The following is a 20,084-nucleotide window of genomic DNA, read 5'->3' as shown; positions in this document are numbered from 1 at the left end:
TGTCCCAAGAAAAATAGAAATCCAAGTTTTTCCTTCCCTGTAGTTTTTAATATATCAGATTTAAGTTTATATAAATTTTGTTCTTTAGTTATTAACAGCTACATTTCATTTTAGCACGTTTTCTTTTTATTTGCCCTCATAGACTTTGCTGTAAACAGACTAAAGCTTGCAGAAATTTTGTATTATAAAATATTAGAGACTGTAATGGTGCAGGAAACACGAAGACTTCATGGAATGGACATGTCAGTAAGTAAATTCACTCTACCAGCCGCTGGCAAGTTCCATAAATCCTAAGCCTGGAAGCTGTGTGTTGAGAGGCTCTGTAGTTCATTGTAGGTGGTTCATGGTCAGCAGTTAATGGCACATTTAGCCATAATGACATATTAATTGGCCTTCATTGTCTTTGGCACACTCAGTACTAGCCACCTCTTGGCAGAAATGTGGAACATGTAAAATTTGTTTTTGGTACGCCATCATCATCTTTCCCCTTCAGGTCTGTTGTTTGTCTTTCATTCCTAGTTAACTAATGTTGAAACCCCCCCACCCCCTGCAACTATTAATCCAAGTGATAACTTAAATATGTGGCCATACCTCTCAGGGGTTTTTAAGGAATAAAATGTTAGCAGCTTTTTTTTTTAATTGCTCCATTTTCTTTGGACATTTGATGAAATTGGATCCCTCTCTCCAATAGCTCAGTAAAGAAATTTTTCTAAAAAGTTAATCCTAGCATGTGATCTTTGTTTCTTCCTCCTCCACTCTCTTGTCACTTTTGGAGCCTTCTGACCGTAATTTCCAGTAAGAGCAAGTTGATGTTTGGGGGTGCTGCTTTAACTGTTAAAATAAAATTTCTTTGTGTTTGCACCCTGGAAGCTTTCTTCTGTGTTGGTTCCCCATTTTTACTGGATTCCATGTTTTTATTTTTCACGATTTACTAATATTTGATGGAGCATAGGCTCCCATAATCTCCTAAGAAAGAAGTAAATTTTCAGCTTTTTATTTTGAAATAATTATAGATTCACAGAAAGTTGCAAAAGTAGTACAAAGGATCTCATGTATTCATTTGTCCCCAGTGGTTACATTTTATATAGTATGATACCAAAACCAGGAAGTTGGAACAATGTATGTCGCTCCCTTTACCATTGTATCACATGCGTAGATGAGGTAACCACCACCAAAATGAAGATACAAAATTGTTCTGTCATCATAAAGATCTCCCTCATGTTACTCCTTTTTAAGTGACACTTGCTTTCTTTAGCCACTAATTTGTTTTCCCTATCTATACTTTTATAATACTCTGTGAGTTCATTTCGTTTATATTTGTTGAGGTTTATTTTATGACACAGGAATGGTTTATCTTGGTGAATGTTCTGGGCTCTTAAAAAAAATGTGTGCTGTATTTGGGTGAAGTGTTCTGTAAATGTCAATTCTGTCTTTTTGGTTAATGGTATTGTTAAATTCTTCTATATCCTTGCTAATTCTTGGTCTAGTCCTGTCAGTTAGTGAGAGGAGATAAGGGTATTGAAGTTTCCAAATGAAACTAAATCTATCTATTTCTCCTTTCAGTTCTGTTAGATTTTTTTTTTTTAATTCATATATTTTGAAGCTTTGCTGTTTGATGCATAGACATTGAGGTTACTGTCTTCTTGGTGAATTAATCATTTTATTATGACAGAATATCCCTCTCTTGAGTCTGGTAATTGTCTTTGTTCTGAAGGCATCTGGCTGATGTTTATATATAGCCACTCCTGCTTTCTTTTGGTTAATGTTTGTATGATATAAGCATATGTAGTTTTATTGTGCTTCACTTTTTTGTGCTTCACAGATAGAGAGTTTTTAATAAAAGTTTGTGACAACACTGTGTCAAGCTTGTTGGTGCTGTTTTTCTAATAACATTTTCTCACTTCATTTCTCTGTGTCACATTTTGCTAATTCTTGCAGTATTGCAAACTTTTTCATTATTATTGTATTTATTATAGTGATATGTGATTAGTGATCTTTGATGTTTTATTGCAAAAAGATTACGATTCATTGAAGCCTCAGATGATAACATTTTTTAGTAATAAGTATTTGTAAATTTTTTTTAGACATGATGCTATTATACACTTAATAGACTATAGTATAGTGTAAACAGCTTTTATATGCATTGGGAAACCAAATAATTTGTGTGACTCACGTTACTGTGGTATTTGCTTTATTGCATATTTATTGCAGTGGTCTAGAACCTGGTATGCCTATATATATTTTTCTACTCTTTTACGTTCATTCTACCTGTATCATCCTTTGAAATTAGTTTCTTGTAGGCAGTGTATAGTTGAGTCACGTTGTTCTGTATACTATGTCAGGGTCTTTCTTTTAACAGATATTAGCTTGCATTTAATTGTTTCTATGTTAAGGGCATAAATCTACTATTTTATTTTTTGTTTTCTGTTTTGTTGTTTGTTTTCTTTTTCCTACCTTCCCATGGATTACTTTGAGCATTTTCAGAGTGTATACCTTTGTATTAAATTTTTTTTAGTGGTTACTCTAGGTATTACACTATACATACATAATTTCACAATCCACTGTTATAAACATTTTATTGACTTAAGTGTGGAAACCTTACCTTGCTTTAAATTTCTTTTTCAAAACTGCATGAATGTTTTATTTTAAACTCATACTTGATTAATAGTTGTCTGTATATAGGATTCTAGATTGACAATCATTTTCTTTTCTGATTTTGAAGGCATTGCTCCATTATCTTCTAGATCCCAGGATTGCTAATTAAAAGTCCAGGGGCATTTTAATTCTTTGTCTTAGTACGTGACCTGTTTTTACTTTCTGGAATCTCAATATGGGAGTCTTTCCTTGAATGTTGGATTATTCCTCAAATGTTAGGTTATACCCTTGTCTTTCAATTGGAGGAATTCCTCAAATGTCTACTTTTTGAATGAGTCACTAAAAATGAGACATTAATAAACCCTTATGTCGATAAAACAGTTTGGGTCAAAACTCTTGTGCACAAGAGTGAGAATAAAAGTCCAGAAGCCTCGAGTGATCATGTAGTATAGGGACCCTCAACTGTTGGTGTCTTTAAAACTTATCTGGAGTATTTTGACTTGTCTAGAGAAGTATCTGCTAATCTCTTGCCTGGCTATTGGTGTTATGGAGCAGAACACAGAAGGGAAAGTTGGTCTCAAATTCAGTCTGCAGGCTTTCACCTAAAACCACAGTCTCTTCTATACCTGGTGTTCTGAGCTCTGATTCTCTCTAGTTCAGTTTTTGTAGAGACTAATTCTCTAGACTAGAGGCCTATCATCTGATTCCTTAGAGTGGATGTTGTGTGGGAACCTGAAGAGTTCTATGTTAATACTGTGAACTTGCAGATCACCCATCCATGTCAGCCCCTGCCTAATAACCTCTACTTTCCATTCTGCCTGTGCCTTCAGTTGCTGTGTTTTTCTCAGGTTGTATGGAGCAAATTCACTTAAATGTCTCTAGTCAGGCCCTTATGTTTGACCATCCTGCTTTCTGCTGGGTAATTTGTCATTCTTTCATCCACCTTCAGTTTACATATACAGTTTGTGGTTATAGGTAACTCCTTGTTTTATCCTAGGTATTTTCTATTTCTTATTCTCTTTGTTGATTTGGAGTGGTATTTTTAAGAAGGATGGCAAAAATACTATTTATAAAACTGAAAACTTATGTTAAATTTTAAACTCAGTGGTAAAATAGGACTTTATCTTCTTAGTAAAATGTTTCTTTCTCTGAACTTCTAAAAAGTCTTAGCTGTGATATACTATACCTTTGATTTTAGTGTTTGATTAAAAAACACTGCCCTCATGTTGAGAAAACAGGTGACACAAAACTCATGTAAGTAAAGGAGCCAATTCTTATGTTTGTCTCTTTGTGGGAATATTAATTATTTTATTATTTGCTCCAGTTTCAAAGTAGATTTTTGTTTATGCCTCATTTACATTTAACATCTACCACTGACCAAGATTATATCTTACAAGAAAACTCTTTTATCAGTTTAAGAACTTGGAGTCTTATCTATATTAATCTAGTAGAATGGAATATGCTCTTAGATAAGTTATAATATGATTTATAACTTACGTAAGTTATTTTTTCTTGTTTCTGTAGTCCTCTTTATATAATGGCAGAGGCTAAAATCCTATTAAACTGTGGTCTTTCTCTTCCCCAAGGTTCTTTTAGAGCAGGATATATTTCATCACTCCTTGATGGCCTGTTGTTTGGAAATAGTGCTCTTTGCCTACAGCTCACCTCGTACTTTTCCCTGGATTATTGAGGTTCTTAATCTGCGACCGTTTTATTTTTATAAGGTGAGATGAGAACAAAGTTTTGTTAATGCTTTGCCTCACATAAACATTCTGTTTGTATTAGTGATGAAGAAGTGAACTGTAGTGATGTCTGGATAATATTTCCAGAAGTATTCTGAAAACATACTGCTTTTGGGGTGGAATCAAGGACAAAGAAGAGAGGGAGAGAGAATATCAGTAAACTAAGCCTATCTCACAGCTTCAGACATCACTGAATTGCAAGTATGGCCAGGAACTAAGTACTTAACTTTGAGTTTTCTGTATTATGAATGAAAAATCATAATCCTGTTAAATAGAGGCATGATGAAGAACAGAAATTCTTTTCTCCTAGGAGAAAGAAAAATCTAAAATTAATCACACTCCTTCCCCAAATTTGAGTTAATTTACTGTGGAGAAATCTTACTTCCCCTTTTTTTCTGCTGAAACCTTTTTCTTCCCTTTTTTTCTGCTGAAACCTTTTTCTTCTAAACCACAGAGGGCACAGCTACAGTAACACTTAATGTTACCTAATTTCTGAATTTAAGATTGATGCTATTATTATACTTGTTGGTGTGGTTTAGTTAATATTTTGTCACCTATGTTACTTTCAAACTTCTGATTATGGAGAAGTTAGTTTGGGACTTCCCTGATGGTCCAATCCAGTGGTTAAGACTGTGCTTCTACTGCAGGGGGCATGGGTCAAGGAACTAAGATCCTGCATGCTATGTGGTATAGATAGATAGATACAGATAGATAAGCAAGCAAGCCTAATGTTGTAGAAATGCAGACCACTGAAAAGCTTACCCATTTGAATTGCTGACTGTGGAATTTAACTTCTTTTTAGTTTTGTGGCGAAAATTGCTTTTCTATATTTAATGTTTATGTGAGTATTTCAGATTTTTCCATTAGGAAATATATGTAGTTTTATTTGAGGAAAAAGTTTAGTTTTTGCCCTCACCTAATAGAAATTCATTTTTATTTGTAACACCCTTTTTTTCATTCTAGAAGTTAAATACGTTAGTTTTTTAATCATAAATAATACTCCCTGAAGAAAAATGAAAAGTATATACAATTGTAAATATTAAAATCATACATTATAATCCTAATATAAATGATAATTGCTGTTAATATTTTTGTATATACGCTTTCAGAGTTTGCTCTAGATGTTTATTCTTATTGAAAGTTAGTTGCTCAGTCATGTCCGACTCTTTGCAACCCCATGGACTGTAGCTGCCAGGCTCCTCTGTCCACGGAATTCTCAGGCAAGAATACTGGAGTGGATTGCCATTTCCTTCTCCCGGGAATCTTCCCGACCCAGGGATCGAACCCAGGTCTCCCACATTGCAGGTGGATTCTTTACCGTGTAAGCCACCAGGGAAGCCCAAATATTCTTATTAAAATGTAACTATAGTGTATAAAGGCAAATTTCCTTTTATATATGTTATTCATGAGCTGTTGGGAAGAATAGTCTGAGAAAGGAAATCGAATTCAAAATAGCACTGGCTTGGAAACCCAAGACCTGACTTCTACTGTTGGACTATTGACCAGTTTTACCTATCATTGCTTCAGTTTTCCATATACAGAATAAAACATGAAAACCAGAAATGTATGTGAAAGTATTTTTAAGATCTTTAAAACTTCTTTATAAATTAAAATATATTAATAAGCCACAGAATTATGATTCAAAATGTTCTTGGTTCTGTCATTAATAAGACCAGAGCTAGCCATACATGTAAGCCTGGTCTAGAAGTGACTACTTGAGACCATATTACTTTCTCTGTTTTCTCTTCCCCAGGTTATTGAGGTGGTAATCCGCTCAGAGGAGGGACTTTCCAGAGACATGGTAAAACACCTGAACAGCATTGAAGAACAGATTTTGGAGAGTTTAGCATGGAGTCATGATTCTGCGCTGTGGGAGGCTCTCCAGGCTTCTGAAAACAGAGTTCCTACCTGTGAAGAAGTGAGTTAGGGCAAGGCTAATAATCCCATCATTTTATGAAATCTCTTTATTGAGACATGATCCCATACTGTATAGTTTACCTATAAGTATACAATTCAGTAATTTTTAGTATATTCATAGATATGTGAAATCATCACCACAGTCAATTTTGAAACATACCACCTCAACAAGAAAAACTTTAGGTATCACTTCCCTACCACCTGCACCCCTACAGCCACTCGCACCTGTCTTTTTCCTGACCCTAGGTAACCGGTAATCTACCTTCTATCTCTATTGATTTCCCTTTTCTGGACATTTCATGCAAATCATATAATATGTGGTCCTTTGTAACTGGCTTCTTTTATTAATATAGTGATTTTCAAGGTTCATCCATGTTGTTATATGTATCAGCACTTCATTCCTTTTTATGGCTTAATAATATTCCATTGCATGGAAATATGTGTATATACACACACACACTGTTTTGTTTATTCATTTATCAGTGGATGAACTGGTGGTGTTTCCACCTTTTGACTATGGATAATGCTGCTATGAACATTCATGAACAAGTATTTGTATGGACATGTTTTCATTTTTCTTGAGTATATGGCTAGGAGTAGAATGGCTGGTCATATACTAACTCTAAGTTTTTGAGGAACTGTCAAACTGTTTTCCAAAGTGGCTGCACCATTTAACATTCCCACCATCAGTATATAAAGATTCCAATATCTCCACATCCTCTCCAGTGCTTATTATCTGTCTTCTTGATTTCTAGCAATCTTAGTAGGCATGAAGTATTATCTCATTGTGGTTTTATTTGCATTCCCTGATGGCTAATGATGTTCAACATTGATTCAAGTGCTTATCAGCCATTTGTATATCGTCTTTGGAGAAATATATGTTCAGATCCTTTGCCCATTTTTTATTTGGGTTGTCTTTTTAATATTGAGTTATAGGAGTTCTTTACATATTTTAGATATACTCCTTTATCTATTATATGATTGGTAAAACCTTTCTGTGGGTTGTCTTTTTACTTTCCTGATGATGTCCTTTAAAAAACAAAAGATTTTAATTTTAATGATGTCCAATTTATTTATTCTTAGTTTTGGTATCAGAGCTAAGAAATAATTAATCTCATCATTTAAAATTTTTCAAATACAGAATTTCATAAAGAATTAAACATTTTTCATTAGTAGTATTTAGAATAAAAAGATCAAAAGCTTCTGCCTAATACACTCAAATTGCACATTGAACAGTTTGGTATCATGAGAAATTGAGTTTTCTCCCTCCATCTCTGTGTTATTTTTTGACTCCTGTCTACATCCTTCTTTGCTTTTTTGTGGCTACTTATACTTCAATTAACCATCTTGAATTTTTCCCTAATCTCAAACTACTAAAAGAACTATTTAAGACTAGGAAGAACTGAAAAGAAAATGATTTCTTAAATACTCTCTTCCATGCTTCTGTTGTCTTTACAGCAGACTGTGGTTAATTGGACAGTCTTCAGTATTCATCAATTTTTCTATTACAGGATCCATTGGGGAATGAAAAAAACTATGACCTTGAAGGAAAAGGATTTGAGTTGAAGCCATTTCTTTAATACCTAGTAGTAGTTTCTCCTTAGGCAAATTTCACATTTTGAGCCTCAATTTTCTCAGTCCCTAAGTGAAGAACAGTAGTGCCCACCTGATAGGTTTACTTCCAGTGGTCAGTAATCTTAAATGATATAAGGTTAAGTAAGATGAACTCTTTACATAACTTAATATTAACTATTGAGCATTTTATACAAGTTGGTATATTTTGTGACGAGAGAAAGAAAGGGAAATAAAACAGTAAAAAAGTTAAGACTTTTTTCTTACCCTTTCTGTTATGTTTTGATCAGTGGGTTTATCTGTATGTAAAGCAGAGGGGCTTTGTTTTCTTCAGGTTATATTCCCAAACAATTTTGAAACAGGAAGTGGAGGAAATGTACAGGGACATCTTCCCATGATGCCAATGTCTCCTCTGATGCATCCAAGGGTCAAAGAAGTTCGGACTGACAGTGGAAGTCTTCGAAAGGGTAGGTTGACCATTGGTAAAACAAAGGAAAAATAACAAAGACTTTTTTTGTTAGAGAAAATTTCAAGTTTTGCCCTAATATGTTATTAAGAAACCAATTTTTTTTATAAAGATTTGAAAGGGGAATAATGTTTATGCCAATACCCTTTGTGGCTATTTATATACTTTTTTATATTAAAGTAATAAGGTTTCCACTATGATTCTGAATATAATTATTTTTTTTAATTGCAATATCAGTTATTATAGAAATCATATTTTGGCCTTTTTATAAATACATGCAATTTTTCCTCAATGCTAATAGAAAACTACTTAAACTAAGTACTCATCTTTGCAAATGTGACAGAAGTTATATTCTTTCTCTATGTGTGACTTGATATAAAAACGCCTAAAGCAGAACAAAGAACTTGTTGGGATACTTAAGTTCATTTAATGAATTACTTATCTGTACTCTTAAAATAGTTATTTTGAGCCTTACTGTAGGAAAATTTTAGTGCATTCTTCTTTATTTTCTCTTGTGATGTACCAAACTGATGTGTGTATCTTCTGGACTATATAACTCTTTAAGTTTTAAAAATCAGTTGAACCCTTCTGACCACAGAATATCCCTGAAGAAACCTCAGATGAATAAATATTCAGGTTACTTAGTAAGGTAGCTCAAGAACCATTTCTGAACTATAATTGTGTGTGTGTGTGTGTGTGTGTATATCTTGCTTTGCATGTAGTGTAAGTTCACAAAAATATGCAAGCTGTGCATGCAAAACAGTCCTCATTAAACTATAGGAATAATCAGGACTGTTTTATGACCTTTAAAAAATTGTCAAAACTAAAAACTTCCTTGCTGTCAATTATTGGTATTTATCAAAGAAGTGAAAAAATAGTAAAAAAAAAAAAAAAATACTTAATATATGGTTGGTTTAGTTGCTAAGTTGTGTCTGACTATTGAGACCCCATGGACTGTATCATGCCAGGCTCCTCTGTCCATGGGATTCTTCAGGCAAGAATACTGGAGTGGGTTGCCATTTCCTTCTCCAACTTAATATATACTATGATTAAAAACTTTGGAAACATTGAGAATGGAAGTGTTTTGTTTTTTAAAAACTTAATAATGATGCTTGCCACTTTCTTCGTATATAACTTGTGATACTGAGTGAGCTTTTTTCCTGTGCCTTGGTGAATTTTCATGTTCCTTTCACACTAAAGGAACAGCTTTCAACACTTTTATCCTTTGCTCTTTGAGTGTTGTGAGATTTTTTTTCCGAGTTCCTTTAAAGTGAAGTTTTTTGCCATTGTAACTTCCTGTTGGATGTCTTCATGCTGTTCATCATAACAACTTTGCATTTATATTAATAAGTCTCATCTTCACACAGTTATTCTGGCTGTATATCTAATCTCTTGAACAGCAGCAGTGTCAACATTCTTAGGGTCAGCTATTCTATAATTTCACTGACAATTTTAATTTCACTTTCAGCATTATTACTCTTCATTTCTTTGTTGCACTTTTTTTTTTTGACAGTTCCCTCTTTCATTTATTTTTGTAAAATGTGGATTTATCACTGGGAAACAAGGAGGCGAGGTAACTATATGCTTTATGCCCTACATGAGTTGAACAGCAGATTTGCCCTGACCCATGACTGACAGACTTTGAAAGAAGTGACAGGATTGGTCACCAATCATGATGCACATCTATTATTTACATAATGATTTGTGGGAAAAGTTTGTAGTTTATGCAATTACAGTTAATATACCATGGCAACAGAAATTTGAAATTTGAACCTTTTTGTTAAGGCTTTTGTTAATTTAACTATGTTGTGGTAACTGAAATTCATGTATACTTTAACTGTACAAAGCATGAACTTTGTGTGTAGCATATATGTATCTGACTATAATTTATATATTTATGTTATATGTGTGTGTGTTACCTGGAGAATTCCATGGACAGAGGAGCCTGGCAGGCTACACTCCATCGCTTTGCAAAGACTTGGACGTGACTGAATGACTGGCACTGTGTGTGTGCAGCCTAGCTAGAGATCTCAGAACTAAGATCATGAAGAATGGTCACTAAAATGATTTTCTCTCAATGGTGGGATTTTAAATGTTAACTTTTTCCTTATAGTTTTTGGTGTTGTTTGAATTTTTCAGTGAGCTTTTAAAACCTGAAATATAATTCACATACCATAAAATTCACCTTTTTAAAGTATGCAATTAACAGGTCTGTAGTAAATTCACAAGACTATACAACCATAGTTGTATATATGCCATTGTATACATGCCATCTAATTACAGAACATTTTTATCACTCCCAAAAGAATTCCTGTATCCAATAATCACACTTTATTTGCCCCTCTACCAAGACCCTGCAACTACTAATCTATGTCTCTATGGATTTGCCTATTGTAGACATTTCATATAAATGGAACTATATAATATGTGACCTTTGTGATTGGTTCTTTTTCAGGCATGTTTTCAGGTATATATATGTTGTAGCATGTGTCAGCACTTCCATTACTCTTTATGGCTAAATAATACTTGGGTCCAACTCTTTGTGACCCTGTGGACTATAGCCCTCCAGACTCCTCTGTCCATGGGATTATCCAGGCAAGAATACTGGAGTGGTTGCCATTTCCTTCTACAGGGGATATTCCTGACCCAGGAATCAAACCAGCCTCTCTATGTCTCCTTCATTGGCAGGCAGATTCTTTCAATACTGAGCCACCTAGGAAACCCTGAGCAAAGGTTTTTGAGCTTAATATGCATTACCCGAGAGGCAGGGTTCCCAGAGATGGGCCATTATGGATAATTTAAGCTTATAGGCAACATCCCTTTAGTGACTAACCTGCAATAAAGGTTCCTTCCTATTATATGGCAGTGGGATTTTGCAGTGAAGTGAGATTAAGTTCAACTCCTAGTACAACAGAGAAAGTAGGAACTTAACTGATGGACGTTTGGGTTATTTCTACCTGTTGGCTTTTATGAATAACACTGATGTGAGCATTCAGGTAATATATTATTTTTATAATTAGAAGAAAAAGTTATTTTCTTGTAGGGGTTCATGCAAGAGAGTCAAATAATAGAAAATCCTTAGAAAACAATAATATTGAGCCTTGACTGTAGTGGGGGAAAATACAGTTTATTAATTTGTATACTTACTAAATTTTTATTGAATGTCTACTGCAGCTTTTCCAATACTGTGCTAGGCAAAGAATCATTTCAAGGGGTTTGCTGCTAACTTGGTGGTTATAACATGCATTTTCCCCCTTGAAATGTCAGCTCTGAACATTCCTACTTAGCTTCAAGGACTACATCGGTTTTCTTAGAAATAAGACATAAAGGTAGACTTCTGTTAAGGGCAATGGGCTACAATAGAACTTCCCACTTGTTTGCTAAGGCTGAAAGTCAGAGCTGCTTTCATAACCCCCAGAATTAAGAAGAGATTTTTATTAAACCATAACTATTTCCCCAGTTACCTCAGAAATCCAGAGAGTTGTCAAATTATTACCAGAGGTGATTTTTCTACCTTATAAACATGTTTTGAAAATAGATGACATGGCTGTTACACACTAATGCCTCAAATTAAACAGTCATAACACTTCTGCTCATCTTCATCTTTTAGTGGGTTTGTAAAAGATGATTCTGTGTCTACTAAATCAGAAAGCCACAGCTACTGCCTTAAACTGTTTGAAGTGTAGATATGTGGGAAGAGAGAAAATTGTGAACCAAATCACTGATTTTTCCTTTTTATCAGGAGGGGACAGAAGTAAGTTGGACTACTTTTCTAATTTAACAGTCACTGTATTCTACCTCTCAGCTTCTACTTTCCCCATAATATTTTGGTTCTTTAACATAGGCAGAGGTTTAAGAAACTAGGGAGGTTAGCTATTGTAATTTTAAGATTTATTTCATTCTTCTCTCTCCCACTAGATTTGATATTGCATGAGGACAGAGGCTGTTATTTTAGCATAGTAACTCAGTATCTAGGGCTTCCCTGTTGGCTCAGTGTTAAAGAGACACTGAGTGTCTGTGCAGGAGACACAGAAAATGCGGGTTCAATCCCTGGGTCGGGAAGATCCCTGGAGGAGGGTATGGCAGTCCACCCCAGAAATCTTGCCAGGAGAATCCCATGGACAGTGGAGCCTGGCAGACTACAGTCCATAGGGTTGCAGAGAGTCAGACACGACTGAAGTGATTGAGCACAAGTATAGCACAACTCAGTATCTGTTGAACGAGTGAGTAAACCTGATTTTTTCTGTTTGAAATACAAGTCAAACTGTTAAAATTTTTCTCTTTATTAGATATGCAACCATTGTCTCCGATTTCTGTCCATGAACGCTACAGTTCTCCTACTGCTGGGAGTGCTAAGAGAAGACTTTTTGGGGAAGACCCCCCAAAGGAAATACTTATGGACAGGATCATTACAGAAGGAACAAAATTGAAAATTGCTCCTTCTTCAAGCATCACTGCTGAAAATATATCAATTTCACCCGGGCATAGTCTTCTGACAATGGCCACAGCCATAGTAGCAGGGACAACAGGACATAAAGTTACAATCCCATTGCATGGTAATATTTTGATGCATTTTTTTTTTTGAAATGGATAAAAATTTAAGAAATGTCTTACTGAATTATATCACATGGTCTTATTACTCCTGTATTTTCTCCTGAACCTGTATTTTTTTTCCTCTAGGAGTAGTTTTAGGTTCATGGCAAAATTGAGCCTTTCTTGCCATCAATATCCTGCACCAGACTAGCTCATGTATTACAACTGATGAACTTTCATTGTCACATCATTATCATTCTAAGTCCATAGTTTACGTTAGTGTTCACTCTTGGTGTTGTACATTATATGAATTTTGCAAATGTCTAATGACACATATCTACCATTATACTGTTATACAGAATAGTAACACTGCCCCTTTAGTTTTGTTTTGAATGTATAGAGGCTTTCCTCATTTTATTTCCTCATTTTATTGCACTTTGCTTTATTGAACTTTACAGATAACTTTTTTCTTTTTTTTTTAACAAATTGAAGATGTGTGGCAACCTTGTGTTGCCGTGTGATGATTAGCATTTTTTTAGCAACAAAGTATTTTTTAACTGAGGTACATACAGTTTTTGAACATAATGCCCATAACACACCCTATAGACTGCAGTATAGCAAAAGCATAATTTTTTTATGCCTCGGAAACCAAAAAATTCATGTGACTCATTTTATTATGATATTCACTTTATTGTGGTTCTCTGGAACCAAACTCTTAATATAAACTCTGAGGTATACCTGCACAGTTTTTTGAATTTTCGTATTTTATGGATTTACTACTCTCTTTGTTAGGACTTATTTTACCTGAGTTTTACAAATGAGTGCATTGAGCAAAAATTTTGTTTAGTGTTTAAAAACATCTCCTTTAGACCACAAAAGAGAACAGTATTATTGTTTCAGAGCAGAAATAGGAAACAAGAATATCATAACCTAGAATTAGTATTTTTGTGGCTTTCTTCTTCTAACATTTCGCACAGATAGATAGTAAACAAGAAGAGGGAGGGAAGGAAGAAGGAACGAACCAAGAAAGAAGTATTGACAACTTTTCTGGGACACATTTCTAAAACTAAGAACTCTTGCTTGTACATTCAGGTATTGCAAATGATGCTGGAGAGATCACACTGATACCAATTTCCATGAATACAACTCAGGAGTCCAAAGTTGAGAGTCCTGTATCACTTACAGCTCAGTCATTAATTGGTGCTTCTCCAAAGCAGACCCATTTGACCAAAGCACAAGAGGTACATCCAATTGGAATAAGCAAACCAAAGAGAACTGGGTCCTTAGCACTGTTTTATAGAAAGGTATGTGTTTTTATAGCATCTAAAAAGATCTCCTTTAATCAGTACAATAAAGATTGAGTAACAGGACAGCTTTGGCCTTTTTTTTGTACGTGGTAAAATATACATAAAATTTACTGTTCTAACCATTTTTAGGTGTACAGCTAAGTATCATTAGTACATCCACGTTGTTGTGCAGCTTCCACCACTGTCCATCTTGAGAACTTTTTCATCTTCCTAAACTAATTCTGTACCCATTAAAGAGTAACTCCTCATTTCTCCCCTTAACCCCCAGTCATCATTCTAATTTCTGTCTCTATGACTTTAGCTACTCTAGGTACCTCATGAAAGTGAAATTATACAATTTTTGTCCTTTTATGGTGGGCTTATTTTACTTAGCATAATGTCTTCACAGTTTATCCACATTTTTGCATGTGTCAGAATTTCCTTCCTTTTTAAGGCTAATATTCCATGGTATGAATATACCATGTTTTGTCTATCAATTCATCTGTAGATGGATATTTGAGTTGTTTCTGAACCTGCCTGCCAGCGCAGGAAACAGAAGAGACGTAGGTTCAACCCCGGGTCGGGAAGATCCCTTGGAGGAGGGCTTGGCAACCCACTCCAGTATTCTTGCCTGGAGAATCCCATGGACAGAGGAGCCTGGTGGGCTGCAGTCCATACGGAGGCACATAGTCGAACAAGACTGAAGCGACTTAGCACATGCATGTAGCTTATGGTTATTTTGAGTGAGTAATGCTGTTATATTGATGTGCAGATATCTAAATTTCTGCTTTCAGTTCTTTTGGGTATAAACAGAAGTGGAATAGTAATTCTAAATTTAATTTTTGAGAAACTGCCATACTATTTCCCATGGTGGCTGCTGCTGTTGCTGCTGCTAAGTCGCTTCAGTCATGTCTGACTCTGTGCGACCCCATAGACAGCAGCCCACCAGGCTCCCCCGTCCTTGGGATTCTCCAGGCAAGAACACTGGAGTGGGTTGCCAACTGGAGTGGAATGGCAACCCACTCCAATATTCTTATCTGGAGAATTCCTTGGACAGAGGAGCCTAGTGGGCTGCAATTCATGGGATCGCAAAGAGTCAGACACGACTGAGTGACTAACACTTTCACTTAAAAGAACATTATGATCTTGATGAGCTGTGTTTGGACTCAAGTTCATAGAATTTGATTCCATTTCCTGATATGACTTAGGTTTCTTGCCAACTTCATTTGCATAACTTTAAGAAAGCAGTTGGAATTTACAGGAACTCCACTGTGTTATATTGCTTTGAAAATTGAAAGTGAAAGTTGCTCAGGCGTGTCTGACTCTGCAACCCCATGGACTGTAGCCTGCCAGGTTCCTCTGTCCATGGAATTCTCCAGGCCAAAATACTGGCTTGGATAGCTGTTCCCTTCTGCAAGGGATCTTCCCAACCCAGGGATCAAACGCAGGTCTCCCACATTGCAGGCGGATTCTTTACCATCTGAGCCACTTTAGATTGAGTTTATTGTGGCACAAGTACATCTTAGATCTTATGTATAAGTTTAAATTACTGAAGATTTATTATTAAGATTTTGGGGATACTGTGGGGAGTCTACACAATTTTTATCATAAATCTCATTTGTTACCTGTAAGATTTGACTAGTCATTATAATCCCTAAATTGTTTTAGTATTAATGCAGAGATTTAATGTAGAAACAATTTCTATCCTGCCTTGCTTTTATAAGTACCTTCAAGCTTCTAATAAGACAGACATGTTAATCAGATATTTGTAGCCAAACATGCTGCTGCTGTAAAATAAATCCCAGAATTGGGAGATATCTCTCCAGTCCACTCTATAACTAGTAGCTATCTAGCCCATTCTTAAAAATTGTAAATGAAAAAAAAAGGCACTGTTTTTTTGTTTCTTTCTCTCATTGTGATTAGAGTTTAAGGCTTAAAATTTTTAAGAAATTCATTTCTTTTTCAGATTATTTTTTGATGCAAATTTATTTCCTCTATCTAGTCTTTCTTAGAATATTTCTTGAGACATGTGCTCTTTTTTCCACCTCCCACTACCTTTTCTACTCTATCTCACCATCCCCATTCCTGCCCACTTGTGCGTAATGCCTGTTTTTAAAGGAGAGTTACAAATGTAGTATTTCCCCCATTCATTTCCTGTTTTTAATTTTCAAAATAACAAATTGCTGCCTTTGATAATGAATCTAAGATTGACAGAAATAAGGCTTTATAAATTTTTAGTTCTGAATTTATTTCAGAATCTAGCCTGTCCATTTCCTTTCATTTAATTATAGCTTACTTAGAAGCTGCTGCTGCTAAGTCGCTTCAGTCGTGTCCGACTGCGACCCCATAGACGACAGCCCACCAGGCTCCCCTGTCCCTGGGATCCTCCAGGCAAGAATACTGGAGTGGGTTGGCATTTCCTTCTCCAATGCATGAAAGTGAAAAGTGAAAGTGAAGTCGCTCAGTCATGTCTGACTCCTAGCAACCCCATGGACTGCAGCCTACCAGGCTCCTCCGTCCTTGGGATTTTCCAAGCAAGAGTACTGGAGTGGGTTGCCACTGCCTTCTCCTACTTAGAAGCTTAAAAAAAGTTTTATTCTAAAAGGGAATTGAGATGTTCATATCTAATAATGAGTTCAAAATAACCATTTCTTGAGTAAATTGCAGCTGTTATCCATGCTGAACTCAGTGTGATACTGGGTGTCCTATGCCTGAATAGAATTTACTATGAATTTTTTGTTAGAATTAGCAGCCTTTCAGAGGATGTATATCAGATTAGCTTCAGAGAAGTCATTGGGTTAGCTTTGTAAAAGATACTTAACAAGTAGTAGTACCTAATCCTTCTAGCTGGGGCTATATCTGTTATCTTCTCCTATCATGAATGTAAAGTTCCAGCATGTTTCCCACTGCTCTGACCCCAGTGGTTCCTATTTATTTCTTGACCAACTAGACCAGAAACAAAGGGATGGAATGCAGAGAATGAGTTTGTTATAAAATGAATCACTGGTGGCTTTGGAGTCAGCTTTATCTCTCTATCAGATTAGTGTATTAGGTAGTTAAAATTAATTTTAAAGCTCTAATTTGTAAATTTTTTTCCCTCTCAAAAGATATTTTGATGTAAAGAATGCCTTACTCTTTTATTTTTTCTCCTGAATGTTTAGATTTAAAGCCTTAGTTCAAACAGAATAGTCTAGTTTAGGAGTATCACAGTAAGGTTACCAATTCTTAAAATAACAAAACAGAATGCTTTTTGAATGATCAGAAATCATTTTAGAATCTTTCAGGACCTTTGAGTCATTTTCATTAGTATCAGTTCATACAAAGACTCTGTATATAAAAGATTAAACTGAACTGAATTTACATTGAACTGAATTTACTCTGATATGTTTAAAAACAACTTGACAGAGACAGACAAATACTACATGATCTCATTTATATGTGGAATCTAAAAAACAAGCTCATAAATACAAAGAGCAGGTTAGTCGTTGCTAGGGGCGAGGGAGTGGGTGAAATGGATGGATGAAGGGAGTCAAAAGGTACAAACTGGAAGATATAAGTAAATCATGGGGCTATAATGTATAGCATGGTAACTATAGTTAATAACACCATATTGCATATTGAAAGTTGCTAACAGGATAGATCTTTAAAGTTCTTATCACAAGAAAAGAAATTATAAGTATGTGGTGGATGTTGACTTATTGTGGTGATCTTTTCACAGTATGTGTCAATAGTGAATCATGTTGTACACCTGGAACTAATAATGTTTTATGTCAGTTGTATCTCAATAAACATCAACAGTAAAATCTGGTGTCTCATTTACTTAACATTCCTTTCATGTGCTCATAAAAACAATGTAGAATATAGGGGAATTTTTTTAATGATTTTGCTCTCAGAGTCATTTTTGAAGTCAAACATTTTAGTGTATTATGTGACATTTTAGGCTTTCTAGCCATTTTACCTGAACCAAAAAAAGAGACTTCTGATTTCTTAAAAAGTTATATATTTATAATGGTCATAATGCTCATAAATCAAGCCATTTAGTTTTAGTATTTATCACTTTACATAGTTCACAGCATAGATAGAATAGCACAAAGCATCTTTTCCCAAAAATTGTTTAGGCTAGTTTTACAAAGAGAATTTTGTTTTAATATATTTTATTTAGCCACAGCAGTGAACTGATACTGTAAAATAGGTATTTTATGTAATTTAATGCATCAGCAGCCTTAGGTGTTTATTAATCTTGACCAAAAGCCCATCTTCATGGTAAGACATAAATTTGAGAAATTATTGACTTGTTTTTTTGCATCAATGTGCTATGTTTCGTCTTAGGTCTATCATTTGGCAAGTGTACGCTTACGTGATTTATGTTTAAAACTGGATGTTTCAAATGAGTTAAGAAGGAAGATATGGACATGTTTTGAATTCACTTTAGTTCACTGTCCTGATCTGATGAAAGACAGACATTTGGATCAGCTCCTCCTTTGTGCCTTTTATATCATGGCAAAGGTAATGTATAAGGTGGGGGAAGCTCCTTGCTGTCCTTACCTATATTTGAAGCATGAGGTGAAAATCTGTTGCATTCATTAGTTTACCTTAAGTGCTATAAGCCAACAGTGCCCACCTTCATTAATTAGGTGGTAAATTCCAGCTAATGCAATTGCAGGCCATTTGTAGTAAAGTGGTTCTCCACACTATTAATAGAGAACCATTTCCATCTCCACCCCTGTAACACCTCTAATCTTATACTTTAAAGTAATAATTCTAGATCATTACGTTTTAAGTGAGTAACAGAGACTCAGAGCTGAAAGTAACTTGGCCAAAATTACACAATTAGTGACAGGCTGTGATCTCCTGATTCATAATTTGATGTAAAATAGCTTCTATACTATATTCCTTTTTAGTGATTTATTCCATTACCTCAGAAGAGCATTTTATTTTCTGGTTGCTACAACATGTTTTAAGTCATAAAATGGCATATCTTTCTTGTTTTAAAAATTCTAATGTGTCTATAACATTCATCTGTAACTTTGGTCTTGATCATATTGGCCACAGATCCTAGCAGATGAGCATGTTACAACCTAATTTTTCAGCTTCTTGAGGCAAAGGACATGTTTTCGAACTCATTTGTGACTTCCTTTTCACATTGCCTCTTTAAAATCTCTATACAAAATATGTATTAATAAATATTGTTAATTAACCTTTTTTTAAGTTATTACTATTTTTTAATTATTTCTCTTAAGGATACCAGAACTCTAAAAACCAGCCATGGGTTTCTAATTTAGAGAGTTAATTTCCTTCTATGGTTACAATTTTTATGCATTTATTCCGGAACCACTAGATAAATACAACACAAAAGACCACATAGTTATTCCCCTTTTATAGTCACATGCTACATTGGCATCCATACCAATAATGCTTTATATTTGTATTCTCTTTCCACTTTTAAAACCACACCTATATGCATATTTCATTTATTTTACCATTCTAAGAATCTCCAGGGAATTACCCAGGAGTCCATTGGTTAGGACTTTATGGTTTCACTCCTGAGGGCATTGGTTTAATCCCTGGTGGGAACTGAGATCCTGTAAGATATACAGCAAGGCCAAAAAAAAAGGAAAGAATCTCCGAAGTCCGAACACTAATGACAACAAAACCCAAAGTTGTCCCAGAACTGATAATACCGCTGGGTTTCCCAGCAGAAGCAAACTGCTTTGAGGCATGAAACACTCAACCCTTAAGCCATTCAGTATTCACATAAGTAAAACCCTTACTAAAGTAGAACTAAAAAAATCAAAAATTATAAAACATTCAAGGAAATGAATCAATATAAGTATGTCAACAGATAAAATTTAGAGCAGGTTAGATATTGAAAATTTTAGTTAATGAAATTATTGACCTCAAAGTAGGCAGTTAATATGTTTAAAAGGATTTAGTGTATACAAGAAAATTCATTTTATGAATAAAGACCAAGTT

The 20,084-nt window shown here is 34.9% G+C and overlaps 1 protein-coding gene across 6 annotated transcripts in view; it reads left to right on the top strand.

Moving 5' to 3' along the window:
• The window catches only part of RBL1 (RB transcriptional corepressor like 1), a 65,343-nt gene that overhangs the window by 25,130 nt on the left and 20,129 nt on the right, over positions 1-20,084 (top strand). For all 6 annotated transcript variants that reach the window (XM_070801631.1, XM_070801632.1, XM_070801633.1 and 3 more), the window contains 7 exons: positions 143-246; positions 4,182-4,319; positions 6,091-6,255; positions 8,161-8,293; positions 12,582-12,848; positions 13,918-14,129; positions 18,441-18,617. In XM_070801631.1, the coding sequence (XP_070657732.1) occupies positions 143-246; positions 4,182-4,319; positions 6,091-6,255; positions 8,161-8,293; positions 12,582-12,848; positions 13,918-14,129; positions 18,441-18,617 (1,196 nt within the window). The remainder of the gene's footprint in view (positions 1-142; positions 247-4,181; positions 4,320-6,090; positions 6,256-8,160; positions 8,294-12,581; positions 12,849-13,917; positions 14,130-18,440; positions 18,618-20,084) is intronic.

Source organism: Bos indicus, chromosome 13 (genome assembly GCF_029378745.1).
Source record: "Bos indicus isolate NIAB-ARS_2022 breed Sahiwal x Tharparkar chromosome 13, NIAB-ARS_B.indTharparkar_mat_pri_1.0, whole genome shotgun sequence".
NCBI lineage: Eukaryota > Metazoa > Chordata > Mammalia > Artiodactyla > Bovidae > Bos > Bos indicus.
Note: the sequence above shows the minus strand (reverse complement) of the source record. Positions and strands in the feature narration are given on the sequence as shown.